The sequence below is a fragment of the Canis lupus genome, chromosome 12 (assembly GCF_011100685.1).
Source record: "Canis lupus familiaris isolate Mischka breed German Shepherd chromosome 12, alternate assembly UU_Cfam_GSD_1.0, whole genome shotgun sequence".
In the NCBI taxonomy this organism is placed as follows: domain Eukaryota; kingdom Metazoa; phylum Chordata; class Mammalia; order Carnivora; family Canidae; genus Canis; species Canis lupus.
Genome location: NC_049233.1, coordinates 7,096,054 through 7,110,595, shown reverse-complemented (window position 1 = coordinate 7,110,595; position 14,542 = coordinate 7,096,054). Strand labels below are relative to the sequence as shown.

Sequence of the window (14,542 nt, the reverse complement as noted above, 5' to 3'; positions counted from 1 at the left end):
CCAATATCATTTCTACCTAAGAAGCAAGACGACTACCCTTTAGAGGCTATGCTTGACTTTTCATATGTATTTTTAACATAGCAGCAGATAATCAGATTAGTTCATACTTTGACACATAAAATCATACAAACTATTCAAGAGTTCCAAATAAACAAAGGTCACAAAAAATCAACTGGTTAGTCCTTTGTCTAAAGACAGAAAAGAAATATGTCCTATTTTCCAAAGAAAATGGGATCCTGAATAACTCAATGACTTTCCAGTAAATTTCTGCAATTCGGTGGTTTTCAAACCACAAGTGGTTTTTAAATCATAACCCTGGTAATATATACTTACATCACAACCTATTATATATTATTTTCATTTATATATGTAACACAAAGGTTTCACAAAAACAATACTTGCCCTTAATATTTGCACTGCACTGATTATTTTCTATCCTACTCAATTTTTTAAAACGCAATTAAGAGGCACTTGGGTGGCTCAGTCAGTTGAGCGCGCCTGCCTCTTCATTTCAGCTCAAGTGATGATCTCATGGGTGGTGAGATCAAGCCCCATGTCAGGTTCCGCACTCAGTGGGGAGACTGCTTGAGGAGTTTCCATCTCCCTCTGCCCCTCCCCCCAGCTCATGCTCGCTCTTTCTCTAAAATAAATAAATACATCTTTTTTAAAAAGATGCTAAAAGTGTTATACCATGTCAAGAAATTTTGTGGCTTTCTTTTTTTTTTTTTTAATTTTATTTATTTATGATAGTCACACAGAGAGAGAGAGAGAGAGAGAGAGAGAGAGAGAGAGAGGCAGAGACACAGGCAGAGACACAGGCAGAGGGAGAAGCAGGCTCCATGCACCGGGAGCCTGACGTGGGATTCGATCCCGGGTCTCCAGGATCGCACCCTGGGCCAAAGGCAGGCGCCAAACCGCTGCGCCACCCAGGGATCCCATTTTGTGGCTTTCTATTATAGATATTTACTGATTCTTTTAGTAAAGTCCTACAAATATAAAAATGTTTAATAAAAGAAAAGGATAATACGAAAGAATATTATTTAGAGTATTATCAAAAGGGTAGAAAAGCTAAGTGGACCAAAAAAGATGCTCATGTAGCTTTAAAAATTAGAAAGGCTAAAAAAAAAATTAGAGGGATCCCTGGGTGGCGCAGCGGTTTGGCGCCTGCCTTTGGCCCAGGGCGCGATCCTGGAGACCCGGGATCGAATCCCACGTCGGGCTCCCGGTGCATGGAGCCTGCTTCTCCCTCTGCCTGTGTCTCTGCCTCTCTCTCTCTTTCTCTCTCTGTGTGACTATCATGAATAAATAAAAAAAAATTAAAAAAAAAATTAGAAAGGTTTGTGGCAAGATGAATTGATAATTTACATTCAAGAATGCTTAAATACCATCCTTTTCAATTGTTTAGACATTCTTTCCATAATTTCAAATGAATTACAAATCTGTTAAGTTATATCCTTTCTTTAGAGGTAATATAAAAATAATTAACACTCTCAACTGGGAAGGATAATATATCAACTCAAAGGTGGGAATATTCCTTATCCAAACTGAAAGTGTTTCTACAGATAGCCTTAGTCTTACAGAGAATTGTGATTCAAGGAAAGAAAATACTAAACATGTAAAAGAGGGACTGACAATTAAGTAGAAAATAGCAAACACTTATGGTAATGGAGAAATATATACTATAGTACAATTAACTTTTCCTGTTTTTTTTTTTTTTAAGACTACATAGTAACCTCAGATAACGAGAATCCAGAAGAGCATCTTCAATCCACTGTACCTCAAATCCTAACACTAGAGTCAGTCATTTTTTGGTGCCTCCCCAGAATACTTCCTTTAAATATCCTTCTGATTATGGCATAAGAAAATCTTGGATGATAAGGGTCTTCAGGTCAAAGGCGCTTTAAGGTTAAAAGTAGCATATTGCACAACTGGGTGGCGGGGGACCTCCAAATGGCCTAAAATGATTTCAGCCAGGCCAAACCAGATTCAAAATGCCAAAAAATAAAAATAAAAACAATATCCTCCCATTTCAAAGAGAGGAATTTTGGTTAAGCAGGAAGCTGTTAAGAATAGCAAATCCAGCCAGGCTGGATACTCTTCTACGTTCATGCAAATGGCTGATACAGACATTTCTTGTTCTAACAATATGGAGAAACATTATTATTTTGTATATCATTTACCGGCAAAATTAATAATTCAAGGTTTTTTAGCAACTTTCACTTCCCATATACTCATTTCCTTTCCCTTCTGATTCCCTTTCTCTAATCTCAAACTGCCCAGGAATGTTTTATAAAGAAAAGGGATAATAATCTGAAGTGATAGTAGTTATTGGGACATCCGCTCACCATTTGGCAGAATATTTCATCAGAGGCAAACAGTCATCAAATTAACTATAAACTAGCAACCACAGTTCCTCACCTAATACTCCACTATCTCAACAAGGTTTTAAACATGTTTATACTAACTTCAATTTTACATAAACAAGTTACAACTCATTTTTTTCACCACATATATTCTGAAAAGCAATCTTGAAAAATAACTAACCTAATGGGACACAACAGTTGTTTTTAAAGTGATTATTCCATCTTTTAAAAGCATATTGTATACTTTATGGTATATTCTTAAAAAGAGTACTTAAAATCACAGCAGCTTTGGCCAAAATAATCTTTGTGTGTTGTCCTACACATCTCATGCCTCTGCTGCAATAATGTATTTCTATACTCTATTTCATACAGGAATGAAATCCACAAATATGTCTGTAAAGTTCAATGACTTTTCTTCTGTATTTCAAAAAGAATTCCAAATGCCACCTCCACAAGCAGGATGTTACTAGTCATTCCTTTCAAATGATGTTGAGGAAATTAAAAATATGGGTATGAAAATAAAGAGAAAAAAAGTATTTTCTTTACACACTTGAAAATACTTAATATTTTTAAAAGCAAAAAGCAAAAATGACAAAGCTGTGTAAAGAGTAAATGGACACAGATCACAGAGAGACAATAATTAATTATAAATATTAAAAAATCCAACTGCAAGTACAAAGAAATGCAAAGACCATAGCTGAACTATCTTCACTGGTAATTTTTTAAATTTTATATTTAGTTAGGGACAAATATAGTTCTTTGCCTTTTGATGTGTGCCCCTTTTCTCAAAGGTGCCTGACCTTCTCCCAAAGCCACACTTTACTGAATTAGAAGGGGAAGCTATCTCTATATGGAGACAGTCATCAATCTAATACATGTTTTGTCTCATTGCTACTTTCATCTTTTCTGTAAAATTTAAACTCTGACCAGTAAGGAAGCATTTCTTCATATCTGTAATTGAGACATGTAGAGCAAAAAAGAATACATTCATTTAATGGCAGAGATATTGTTAAAAGTTGGATAAAACTTACCAATATTTTTTTCCTTTTAAAGATCTAAAGTATTTGAGAAATTCCAAACTTTTAACAAACTGCCAGCCTCCTCAACCCCCCCAAAATCCCTCCCACCTATCCCCTAGTTTAGGCATAAATATAAAGAACTAAAGCCTTAAGTATTATTACTTTCTTGCCCAAATAACATAATGAATAGAAAGTGAAAACTGACAAAGATTCTCTCCTTGATCAATCTCTAACCAGGCTCTTCGAGACTTCTCGAGTAGGACTCAATCTTGGCCTATAAAAACTACAGACTCTTAACACAATTGGTTTCATCCCCCACTTCCCAAACATTAAAATATTTAAACAAACACTAACAGTTTCTAACAACTCAAGGCCCCAAAACCCTAGGATGACCCTAGCCCCTCTTAAAGTGCCTGCCTGAGAAAGCTCAAGGCTGTCAAAAGAATTTAAGGTTTTCTAGGTAAGACACCTGTCTACAGGCCTCTGACCACCCCATCTTAGACCATTTAGTAAAAAGGGTTTGCAACTATAAATCCTTCCTCTGTCCCTATGAAATGCATATTTATCTCCTAAATCTCAGGAGTCCCTGTCTCTAGGACATGAAAGCCATTCCTTTAAAATGCAACCATCAGGAAGGATAAGGCCTCAGTTTCTCAGTCTCAATAGGAGAAGGGAAATCCAAACTTCCAGGATAGTCAGCTTAAAGACACAATCAACCTACCTAGTCATTATTTACACTGACAAACCTTTAATTTTTTTTTTACTTCCCTGACTCTATGAGCTAAGCTAGCAACCCTCCTTACTCCCTCATTCTCCACTTAAAACGCCCATTTACCTTTGCACAAATCAAAGTTGTGTTCAGTTCAAAGTGAACTCTTCATATTGTTATATATTACTGATTAAAATCTGTTCTTAGCACTTTAGTGTACAGCTTTATCTTTGACAAATAGAAAAGGTTAAACATAGCTCAGTACAGATTTAGTTATTTTATATAAGATCATTAGATATAAAATTATTTTTTTAAATGAAGGTTAAATTCATGTAGGAGTCATAATTTAAGGAGTCAATCAATCAGCATTTGGGCTGTTAGCAGACATCAAGCCCAAGCCCTTCATGTTACAGATAATGACTCTAAAGGTCCAAAGAGATTAAGTGATTTACCCAAGATGATTTTAAGAAGGGACTGGATTCTAGGACTAATTCAATATGGTTCTCTTCCTGACTCCAACATGAAAATATCCTTTCTCTTATATTCTCATTGGTAAAAGGAATATTTACCATTAAATTTCAAGTCCAGATCAGAGATGAACATGTATTACCCTACTACAACACAAGTTTTTACAGTTCCACTCTATGCTGACAACTGTACACTATGCAAAGTTTGTTGGGTTCAAGTACACAGACCATTTCATTTCACTCGGGGAAGGCTGTTTCAATAGTCCTAGGCAAATATATGAAGCACCTTGGTAAGGAGAAATTACTTTCACATACAAGCAAAGAAAGCAAAACCCCATGCATAAACACAAAGGAAGGTCAAACTATGTAGATAGTCTTAAAATCAAAAGGAGAAAAATTTAAGAACCCTTTTTCTGCACTTACCAGCAAAGCATTTGGAACAGAGGTTCATAGTCTTGCTGGACCTGGGGCAAAAAAAAAGAAAAAAAAGAAAGAAGAGCTAAAAATTCAGTATTACTCTAATGAAAACATAAAGATGTTTGAAATGTAAGCAAGAATCTCCTGGCCATGCAACTGAACTAATAAACTAATGCTAAGTCCCTAACCAGCCACCCTCTCCCACAAGGAAATGAAAACAAATAAAACAACAAAAACACACGCTTTGTTATCAGTGTGTTAACCAATGCTTTATTTTTTGGAATTTGCAAAATTCAGAAATTATGTAGCAGAAAAGTTCAGAATTACTCTAACATGTCTAGAAGATGACACAGGAATCATTTGTCCCACATGATTACCATATTCTGTTCACACTGGAAACATACCTAAGTACTGTTATCACTGTAGACAACAAAAATTTTGGCTGTAAAGGAATAAAACTTTCTACTCAGATACACACTCACTTATCTCCACAGCATTATTTGAATTTTTCTGTCATTTTCTTTCCCTTAATTCTAGTCCTATTTCAGATCCTGGTCACATTATGACCCTGTTGTTCAAAATTCTTTCTTCAGATGTTCCCAAATTATTTTTCATGTCCTTTCATCTGTTAATAATAGCTACAATTCACTGAATACTAACTTTGACAGGCACTTAACATACATTATTTTATTAATTTTCCCCCTATCCGTGAGATGGGTATTACCATCTTGCTTTGCTTTCAAAATACACTTTTAGAAAAATCACATTAAAATTTCTACAACCAGGAAACATCACAATTGGTTACAAATGATGACTAAATTAATGAGGAAATGTTCCTACCACCTCCTCTTAGGTGTTATTAAATTGAGTGATCTTCGGAAATCAAGGAGTCTCATCTCCATTTGACAGGCAAGCAGCTTGCCCAAGGTCACAGAGCTAGGGAACTACAGAGGAAATATATGACCTTGGGTTTGAGCTACTGCCAAAGACCAGGCCTTGTTCACAGCATAACACATCACAGGGCACTACAAAGCAGCCCAGGCCACATCGTGGTGGGCAATCAATTAAGTACTTCTCATTGCTGTTTCCCTTCCTGATTCTCTCCCAAGTGCACTCATTCATAAAGATTTCTTCCCCAAACCTAGAATACTCTATGTTGGATAAGCTGACCTATTTACAGCCTCATTCGTCAGCAACTCCCCTCCCAATATTTTAGTCTTTGCCCAGAGGTGTTCCTATACAAAATAAGCCAACTTTCTTCTGCCCTCCTTAGTATATCCTACAATTAAAGTCTCCCTCAGGAAGTATTCCCTGATAGCTGTGGTTGTTTTCCAATGTACTGGAACCCAAGACCTCAGGGCAAGTAATTGTCATACAGTGACAAAACTGGGGTAGGGGGCAGGGGTCCATTACTTCCCTTTCCCAAAAGAGAAGCTCTGTTAACAGGTGGGTCTTTCTTTAGGACTCGGCTTAATATAAAGACATCAAAAGCAGTAAGGAAATTTTGAGTAACAATAAATGAATAAAAATGAATAAAGAGACAAAAAGATGTCATTAATTGTGGAATCTAACATTTATTACATGCCTACTATGTGGTAAGCATACCAGGATGCCTTCAACCTCACTTTACCAAAAGAGGAAAGAGAGGCTTCCAGGTTATGTAACTTTCCAAAGATTACAGAACAAGTAAATGGATGAACCTAATCTGCCTAACCCCAAAGCCTGTGTTCTTTTCACCATGCCAAACTAGGGCCTCTGCCCCCAATACAGAAGCTGAAGGGTACACATAACCCCCAAGTCAGTACTCTGGTAATTTGGAAAAATGGTCCCATAAGTAGAGATTTAATGATTGTCAGGTAAGCTCCCTAGAATGCAAATCTTTTCATCAGGAGGAAGTCCAATCCCTGCCCTCCCTTCCAACACATGAACACAGCTCAGCACCAAGCGTGCAGTTTTACCATCTGTATTTCACAAAGCTGGTAAAAAAAAAAAAAAAAAAAAAACAGCCTTTTTCTCTGCATCCCCTTCTCTCTCTTCAGAGAATTTATTTAATACCCACTATACTTAGATCTTACTAAATGACATCCATTCCACTTTCTGAAGAGGACTTTTCCAGCAACATGCTCATCAGTCAGGTTATGAAAGAAATAATACAGCTACTGATATTATTAATCAAAACAGAGATGTATGAAATCTAAAATATGCTGGGCTTTGGCTATGGAAATAATGGCCACTGGTAATGCCAACTTGGATCATATAGTTCTGTAACACACAACTTGAAAGAACTGGCAGAGGGTTTTGAGACCTTTTCTCCTTTCTCATGTTCAACATGTAAAACTTGAAGCTAACAACATGCATACAACTACTGATTGCTCATAGAAAGGCAATGTGATCAATTTGCAGTCTCGAAACAGACAATAGAGTTCTCTGACAACAAACATGAAAGGTAAAGAGGATTCTCTTAGGTCCCATTGCTCCAAAGAAACTGCTCTTTCTGACATCTCCAAGGGCTACCAGGTTTCTAAAACCGAGGATTAGTAGGATAAATAATGGCCACCCAAAGAGATCAAATCCTAATCCCTGGAATTTATCTTATCTAGAAAAAAGGTCTTTGCAGACAAATTAAAGATTGTGAATTTACCCTGTATTATTGAAGTTGGCCCTAAATGATATAAGCGTTTCTGAGAAAGGGCAAAGGGAGTTTGGAGAGATGCACAAAAGAAAAAGTGGTATCAAGATGGAGGAAAGGACTGTGGGAATATGGTCACAAACCCAGGAATGCTGGGACCGCTAGTAGAAGGTGGAAGAGGCTAGGAATTGATTCTCCCCTAGAGCCCCACAGAGAACAAAGCAGCCCTGACAGATTAGGGACTTTCAGCCTCCAGAACTTAATAAATCTCTGTCGCTTTAATCCAATTTGTGGTAATTTGTTACAGCAGCCTCACAAAACAAATACACAGAATTAGGTCTCTGATCTCCTCTCACTCCCTCCCCTACTGAACAGCATTCATCCAGATGCATCTCTCTTGAAACTCTTTACTCCTGCCTTCTTCTGCCTCTCCCTCTGCCCTTGCCCCTGCTTATGCTCACTTGTTCTCTTTATCCCTCTCAAAAACATTTTTTAATATAAATTAAATTAAATTGTACTATTTCTTGCTTAATGCTACCTAACAGTTTCCTATTGCATTTAAAACAAAATTCAAACATCTTTCCAAAATTATGAAGTGCCCTCATGGTCTCACTCTGCCTACCTCCCTCCACTTCTCTTCACTTCTTACCATTTTGCTCCCCTCATTTACCACATTCCAACCACAATGGCCTTTTTTCTTTTCCTAGAATGTGCTGTAGAGCTCTTGCCCATGCTGTTTCCTCCACCCTTAAATCACAGTAAGAATAGCTCTTTCTTGTCACTCATATCTTGGATTCAAACCCCCTCCTCCAAAGCGTTCATCTGCCCTCCCCCCAATTTAAATCAGTCCCTTTTCTTGTTTTCTTTTAGCAAATGACCCTTTAGGTCACTCTTGTTCAGTACATAACAGGCATGCAATATTTGTTAAATAAAGAAATGAATCCCCTTCTCCTGAAACATGAAATGTGAAAACCTAAGTAGATTTCAAAAATTTATTTTGTAAAGGTCATTCAAACACCATCGGGAAGAAAGGGCATCCACAACTCCTGTAACTGCCAGCCTATCATTTCTCAGGAGCTCTATCATACTGTATTACCCACAACTGGTAGATAATGCCACCCTGTGTACCCAGCCATGATTTGTCACTGAGGAGATAACAGGTGGCAGACACTTTCAGAAGTTTCTTTCCAACGAAATGGAGTTGGGAAGAAACCAGCGTCAATTTTTCTCTCTTTCCAATAAATAATGTTTAACGGTATTTTCTAGTTTTGAAAACACATGGCTCTTGTACAAATTTAGAAAAAGAACATAAGCATTTAAGTGAAAATCAAAGATTACTGTTAATCCAACCCCCCAAAATGAGAATTGTTAACATTCTGACATAATTCCTTCTTATCCTATGGCTAGATATACATAATTAAGAATTTATTATACTTAACAGTGTTGATAAAGTTGTGTGATATGTTCACAAGTGTGTATTTTATTATGCTTTATGACATAAGCATATTTTCTTTGCATAAATATTTCATATTAAAAATGCAAATTTCATTTATTTTATATTTACTATTTCCCATGTCAGTAAGTATTCTTCAAAAACATGTTTGTTGCTAAGAGTCTAGTACATACTAATACTGTAATTTATTTAGTTACTTGTTTACTGTTGGATGTTTATTCTTTGCCCCAGATTTTTCCTATTATAAATATTCCCATAATGAGCATTTGAAGACATAAATCTTTGGATAACTTTCATTAAAACTGATTCTGAGGAGAATTACTAGATAAAAAAAATATGATTTTGGTAAGTACTGCCAAATTACTTACCAGATAATCTCTAACAATTTATGCTGTCATCAAAAGGATCTGAAAGTACTTTTTTCAATAAACTCTCACCAACATTAACTATTATTACTTTCAAGATTTTGCTTGATGGGAGAAATGGCTATCTCACTTTAATCATGTGTTTTCTTTTGAAATAAATGTTTCCCAATTTTGAAAGATATTAACTTTTTAATGAAGAATAAATTGATTTCTAAGTAATTTATCTTGGGAAATTAAAATAATATTCCTAATTTCTGAAAACTCTAGAAACATTTTATTTATAATATTTTCTTGCCATCCATACAACACTACTATCTCTTACCACCCAGGAAAACACAAACATGCTAGGTTCCACCCACAAAGTATTTTAATATAAATGTGGAAATAAGAAAACATGTTACCATATCAGTGGTCCTCAACAATATCTTTTTGGGGGCAGCCCGGGTGGCTCAGCGGTTTAGCGCCGCCTTCAGCCCAGGGCATGATCCTGGAGACCCATGATCGAGTCCCATGTCAGGCTCCCTGCATGGAGCCTGAATCTCCTTCTGCCTGTGTCTCTGCCTCTCTGTCTCTGTGTCTCTCATGAATAAATAAATAAAATCTTTTTTAAAAAAATATTTTTAGTCCAACAATGAGGAATAAACTAAGGCACAGAAAAAATTTAAGAGTCAAAAGAGAAATACAGTACTAAAAGAATTTAGGCTACAAAGGGGTTTCCTTTTTTTTTTTTTTTTTTCCTTTTTTTTTTTTTTTTAAGTAACCCCTGTACCCAACATGGGGCTCAAACTCACAATCCCAAAATCAAGAATCACACACTCCACCAACTAAACCAGCCAGGTGCCCCAATGGGGTTTCCTTCTTAATGAAGAGAACTAATCTGTTAGAACCAACTAGTCACATTTCCTAGTTCCTTCTTTAATAATCTAAAAGAAGGAGAGGAGGAGAGGGAAAGAGAAGAAAGGCAAGAAGAAGTTGGAAGGCAAGGGAGGGAGAAGGACATGAAGAAAGAGAAGGTAAAATTAAATAACAATGCTTCCTCCACTCTAAAAACCATTCCAGTTGCCTAGAAGTAAAATTAGATGTTTAAAGACTAGTAACAATCTATGTGCCACCCCATACACTTACAGCCAGAAAGTCTAACTAACTTCCTACAACTGCTAGAAACCAAGAAACAGTTCTACTAAATCATCACTCTTTGCTCACCCCAGGCAAACAAGAAAAAGGCCAGTTTAAACAGATGACATCCTAGCTGGGAATGACGAAGGAGGTTTTCAACAGTGCATCCAGCCTGTTTGAACTGTTACATATCACTCTAAATCATTCAGACAATGTCTGCGAACTTTTCTTTTTAAGGGAATATTAAAAAGGAAAAAATGGAACTGTTAATAAGGGGGATGAGTTTCTAGAATGTAGCAATACAGGTTGTACTACTTTAAAAGATAATATCAATTTAACAACTTAGATCCAGTTGGGGTACTGGAATGGATAGTGTCTTAACATTTTACACCCAAATTCAAGGACAGCAAGGACACAACACACCCTATAGTTTTGTGTTTGAAGTCCCTGCACTAAACAATATATAAATAAAAAACAAGTCACCTTATCATCTGTGGCCCTGCACACATTACTAAGAGCTTAATCCAGCACTATCTAAATATCTAGTAAAAAGGAAGACAAAATTAAAACATGTAAAAGCCAGCACAGGAAAGGAGGAAAAAATACAAGGAACTAAATAAAAATACCAAATAATTTTTCCACACAGGAGAAACTAATGACACTACCAACATTCTAACACACAATGGTATACAGTGGCTACAGCTGTCTTAGTATATATGCCCAAACATAAGGAATGGATTTCTTCCCTAAAATTATCTGTCCAAAACAAAAAGAGAGATAAGAGAGGAGAGACGAGGGGAGGGGAGATGAGGGTAAACAAAGGGAGACAAGGGGAGGGGAGAGGAGAGGAAGAAAGAAAAGGAATTTCGAGGCTGACATGAATAATTTTATCCTAAATACCAACAGAGGAGAAAGAAAAAGCTCCCAAGAAACCTAAAAGTGAAAAACCCAGGCATGCAGTCATGCCCAGAGAAAGGGCATGTGGGATTTCAAAAGAGGAAGACCATATCAATGGAATTAAACTCCCAGGGGCATCTATCCAGTCTGTGAAGGGGGAGTGACAGTGAAGTTCTCATCACCAGGCAGAAACACTTAAGTCTGTAAGGACGTCGAGACAGCACTAACACTAACGTTGGATGCTTTGTCAAGGTTATTACAACAAACAAGTTTTAAAAGGAGTAAAACTACAGTTTTAAATACAGATTTAATACTTAAGTATTAAGTATGATCTCATAATTACAAGAGGTAGCTGACACTGAAAAAGACTTTTGAAGATCACTTAGAAAGCAATGCAATAAAAGCCTTGGAATGTTAGGAAGATCACAAATAACATTAAAATGATAGCAATTAAAAAAATAAAAATAAAATAAAATGATGGCAATTCTCCTAGTGTTATGAATGGATTCTTGTGGATTCAAATCAAACTTCCATTGAGAGCAACATTTACCGATTTTTAAAGTGTTCTACCTCAAATAACGTATAAGGAAGTGAATAACTGAAAAACTGAGGTCAATAACTTTAAACATGGTTTTAGTAAACATTAAAGGCACTGATACCTGTGAAGATGTAGAAAGCTTGAATAAATTGTGTTAAGGGAGTGTGAAAAAACTAGTATTTCAAAATGTATATTAAGAATGTATACAAACATATAATTTTATATAACTTGTGACCTTAAACATACATGTGAAGTTATACGAATGAATAAAGAATAAAATGAATGAAAAATGAATAAATAAAAATCTTATTTTTTAAAAAACTGCATATAAAACCGCAATTATCTCAAAAAGATAGTTTCAAAATATACCTGCATAAACAACTTAATTAGATATTTAATTATTTCACCTATACTCTAAAATTTTCCATATTCAAGGCTGACCAAAACACTTGTTTTTCTTATTGAGAAAACTGAGGACTGCCTCATATCTGGGTCTCTTCATTTGCAAATGTATGATATTTTACAAAACTCAAACTCTATGTTAGAATAAAACTAATGCTCAGCAGAATTCACTTTTGTAGTAGAGAAAAAATCTTTAAAAAAAGACTAAGTTCACTGCTATCCAGCTACCTAAAGAAATTTCATACACGTTGATTATTACATTTCTCACTTAAACTATTCCCATCCACTTTGTAAAAATAGTTTTTTAGAATTCTACAGAAATGGAAGGCACTTTCTGGAGTGATGAAAATCATCACGATTAACGTATATACACAGCATACATTTATCAAAATGTATTACATCATATATTTAAGATTGTGCATTTTACTATATATAAATTATAGCTCAATAAGGTATTGGTACAAAAAATAAATTTTTAAAATCCTACACATTAGATACCACTACTGGTCCATTACAAAGGTATTCTTCGTGTTGCTATGAAAATAGTACAGTGAGTTTGTATTTCCCAACTGTTTAGCATAGGAGCAAAAATCTAAGAACAAAAAAACGAAGAGAGATATACTGAGATATTCCCTGACCTTATTTTTCTCCTTGCCAGCTATGCTCCTGCACCCAAATGAGGAGAGGGAAAGGACACTACATTTATGGAGGTCAGGGTGTTTTTTTCCTGAACACTGGTCAACATAATTAAATGGCTATGAATTGGGTTAATAATTAAACTCAAGAACCACTTCTTCTAAGGCAAAATACTGAGCTTTGCATTTTTCTTCATCTTTACAATTATCATTATATAAAAACTACTAAAGAATTATATATGTACCTGTCCTACCCAAGTGGCAAATACTTCTGCTTCATCCTGATGAGGCATACATTTATCTACGCTTATCACAAAGATAATTTAGGCTTATAAGGAGAGGCATTCACTTATCCATATTTATGGAAACTCAGATCAAATGCAAGACAATTTTTAATAAAGATGATAAGTAAACCTAAAGCATTAGATCTTTCTTTGTCAGAAAATGAGACATAAACTTCGGAGATGACAGAGTTATAAGGATTCAAACTACAAGGTGAAACAGACTAGCAAGGCTAAATGTAAGGCCAAGGAAGAAAAGAAAAGTACAAGGTACTTCTAGCATCTGGAAAACATCCAAGTAAAAAAGACACTTCAAGATGCAACATTTCGGTGCATATCATTTAGGTAAGATCCAAGTACCAACCTGACATCTATTAAATATGGAGGAGAAAAAAGCAGTATCTCGCAATATAAACACAAGAAAAATTTAAATGTGCAGGTAATGTCACTGACCTTAAGAAATGAACATGTTTTATACTTCAATAGCACCTTTCATTTGTTCAATTTCTAAACACTTTATGTGCTTTATCAGTCTAATAGGATAGTCTCAAGGTAGGTGAAAAGGTCAGGATCACATCTACCTTGTGTGATAAGGCCTGAAAGGTGATAGCAGAAGAGAAACTGCTCTCCTTATTCCCAGTCCAAAGCTCACTGAAAAGGAAATAAGTTCAAAATTTCCATTTCCTGGCTCTTTTAATCACTCACTTTAAAATACAAAATTGGAAAAAAATAAAATAAAAATAAAAATAAAATAAAATAAAATAAAATACAAAATTGGGGGATCCCTATGTGGCTCAGCGGTTTAGCACCTGCCTTTGGCCCAGGACGTGATCCTGGAGTCCTGGGAGTGACTCCCACATCAGACTCCTGCCATGGAGCCTGCTTCTCCCTCTGCCTGTGTCTCTGCCTCTCTGTCTCGTGTCTCTCATGAATAAATAAATAAAATCTTTAAAGAAAATAAATAAGTAAAAATAAAATACAAAACTGGCTCAGTTGGTTAAACATCTGCCTTTGGCTCAGGTCATGATCCTGGGGTCCTGGGATAGGACAACATCTCCCTGCACAGCAAGAAGCCTGCTTCTCCCTGTCCCTGCCCCCTGCTTAGATGCGCTCGCGCTCTCTCTCAAAATCTTTAAAAATAAAATACAAAACTGAGTAAAGTCCACAAAAGAAAACTCTCCATGTAATTGTAATCAACCCCAGCACAAAAACACAGAGTTAGAAGAAAACTCAACAGTACTTCTTTTCTGC

General features: G+C 35.9%; 1 protein-coding gene across 3 annotated transcripts in view; it reads right to left on the bottom strand.

Moving 5' to 3' along the window:
* Positions 1–14,542, bottom strand: part of ZFAND3 (zinc finger AN1-type containing 3) — a 324,904-nt gene that overhangs the window by 215,645 nt on the left and 94,717 nt on the right. For all 3 annotated transcript variants that reach the window (XM_038553941.1, XM_038553939.1, XM_038553940.1), the window contains exon 2: positions 4,982–5,022. In XM_038553941.1, the coding sequence (XP_038409869.1) occupies positions 4,982–5,009 (28 nt within the window). In that variant the 5' untranslated portion in view covers positions 5,010–5,022. The remainder of the gene's footprint in view (positions 1–4,981; positions 5,023–14,542) is intronic.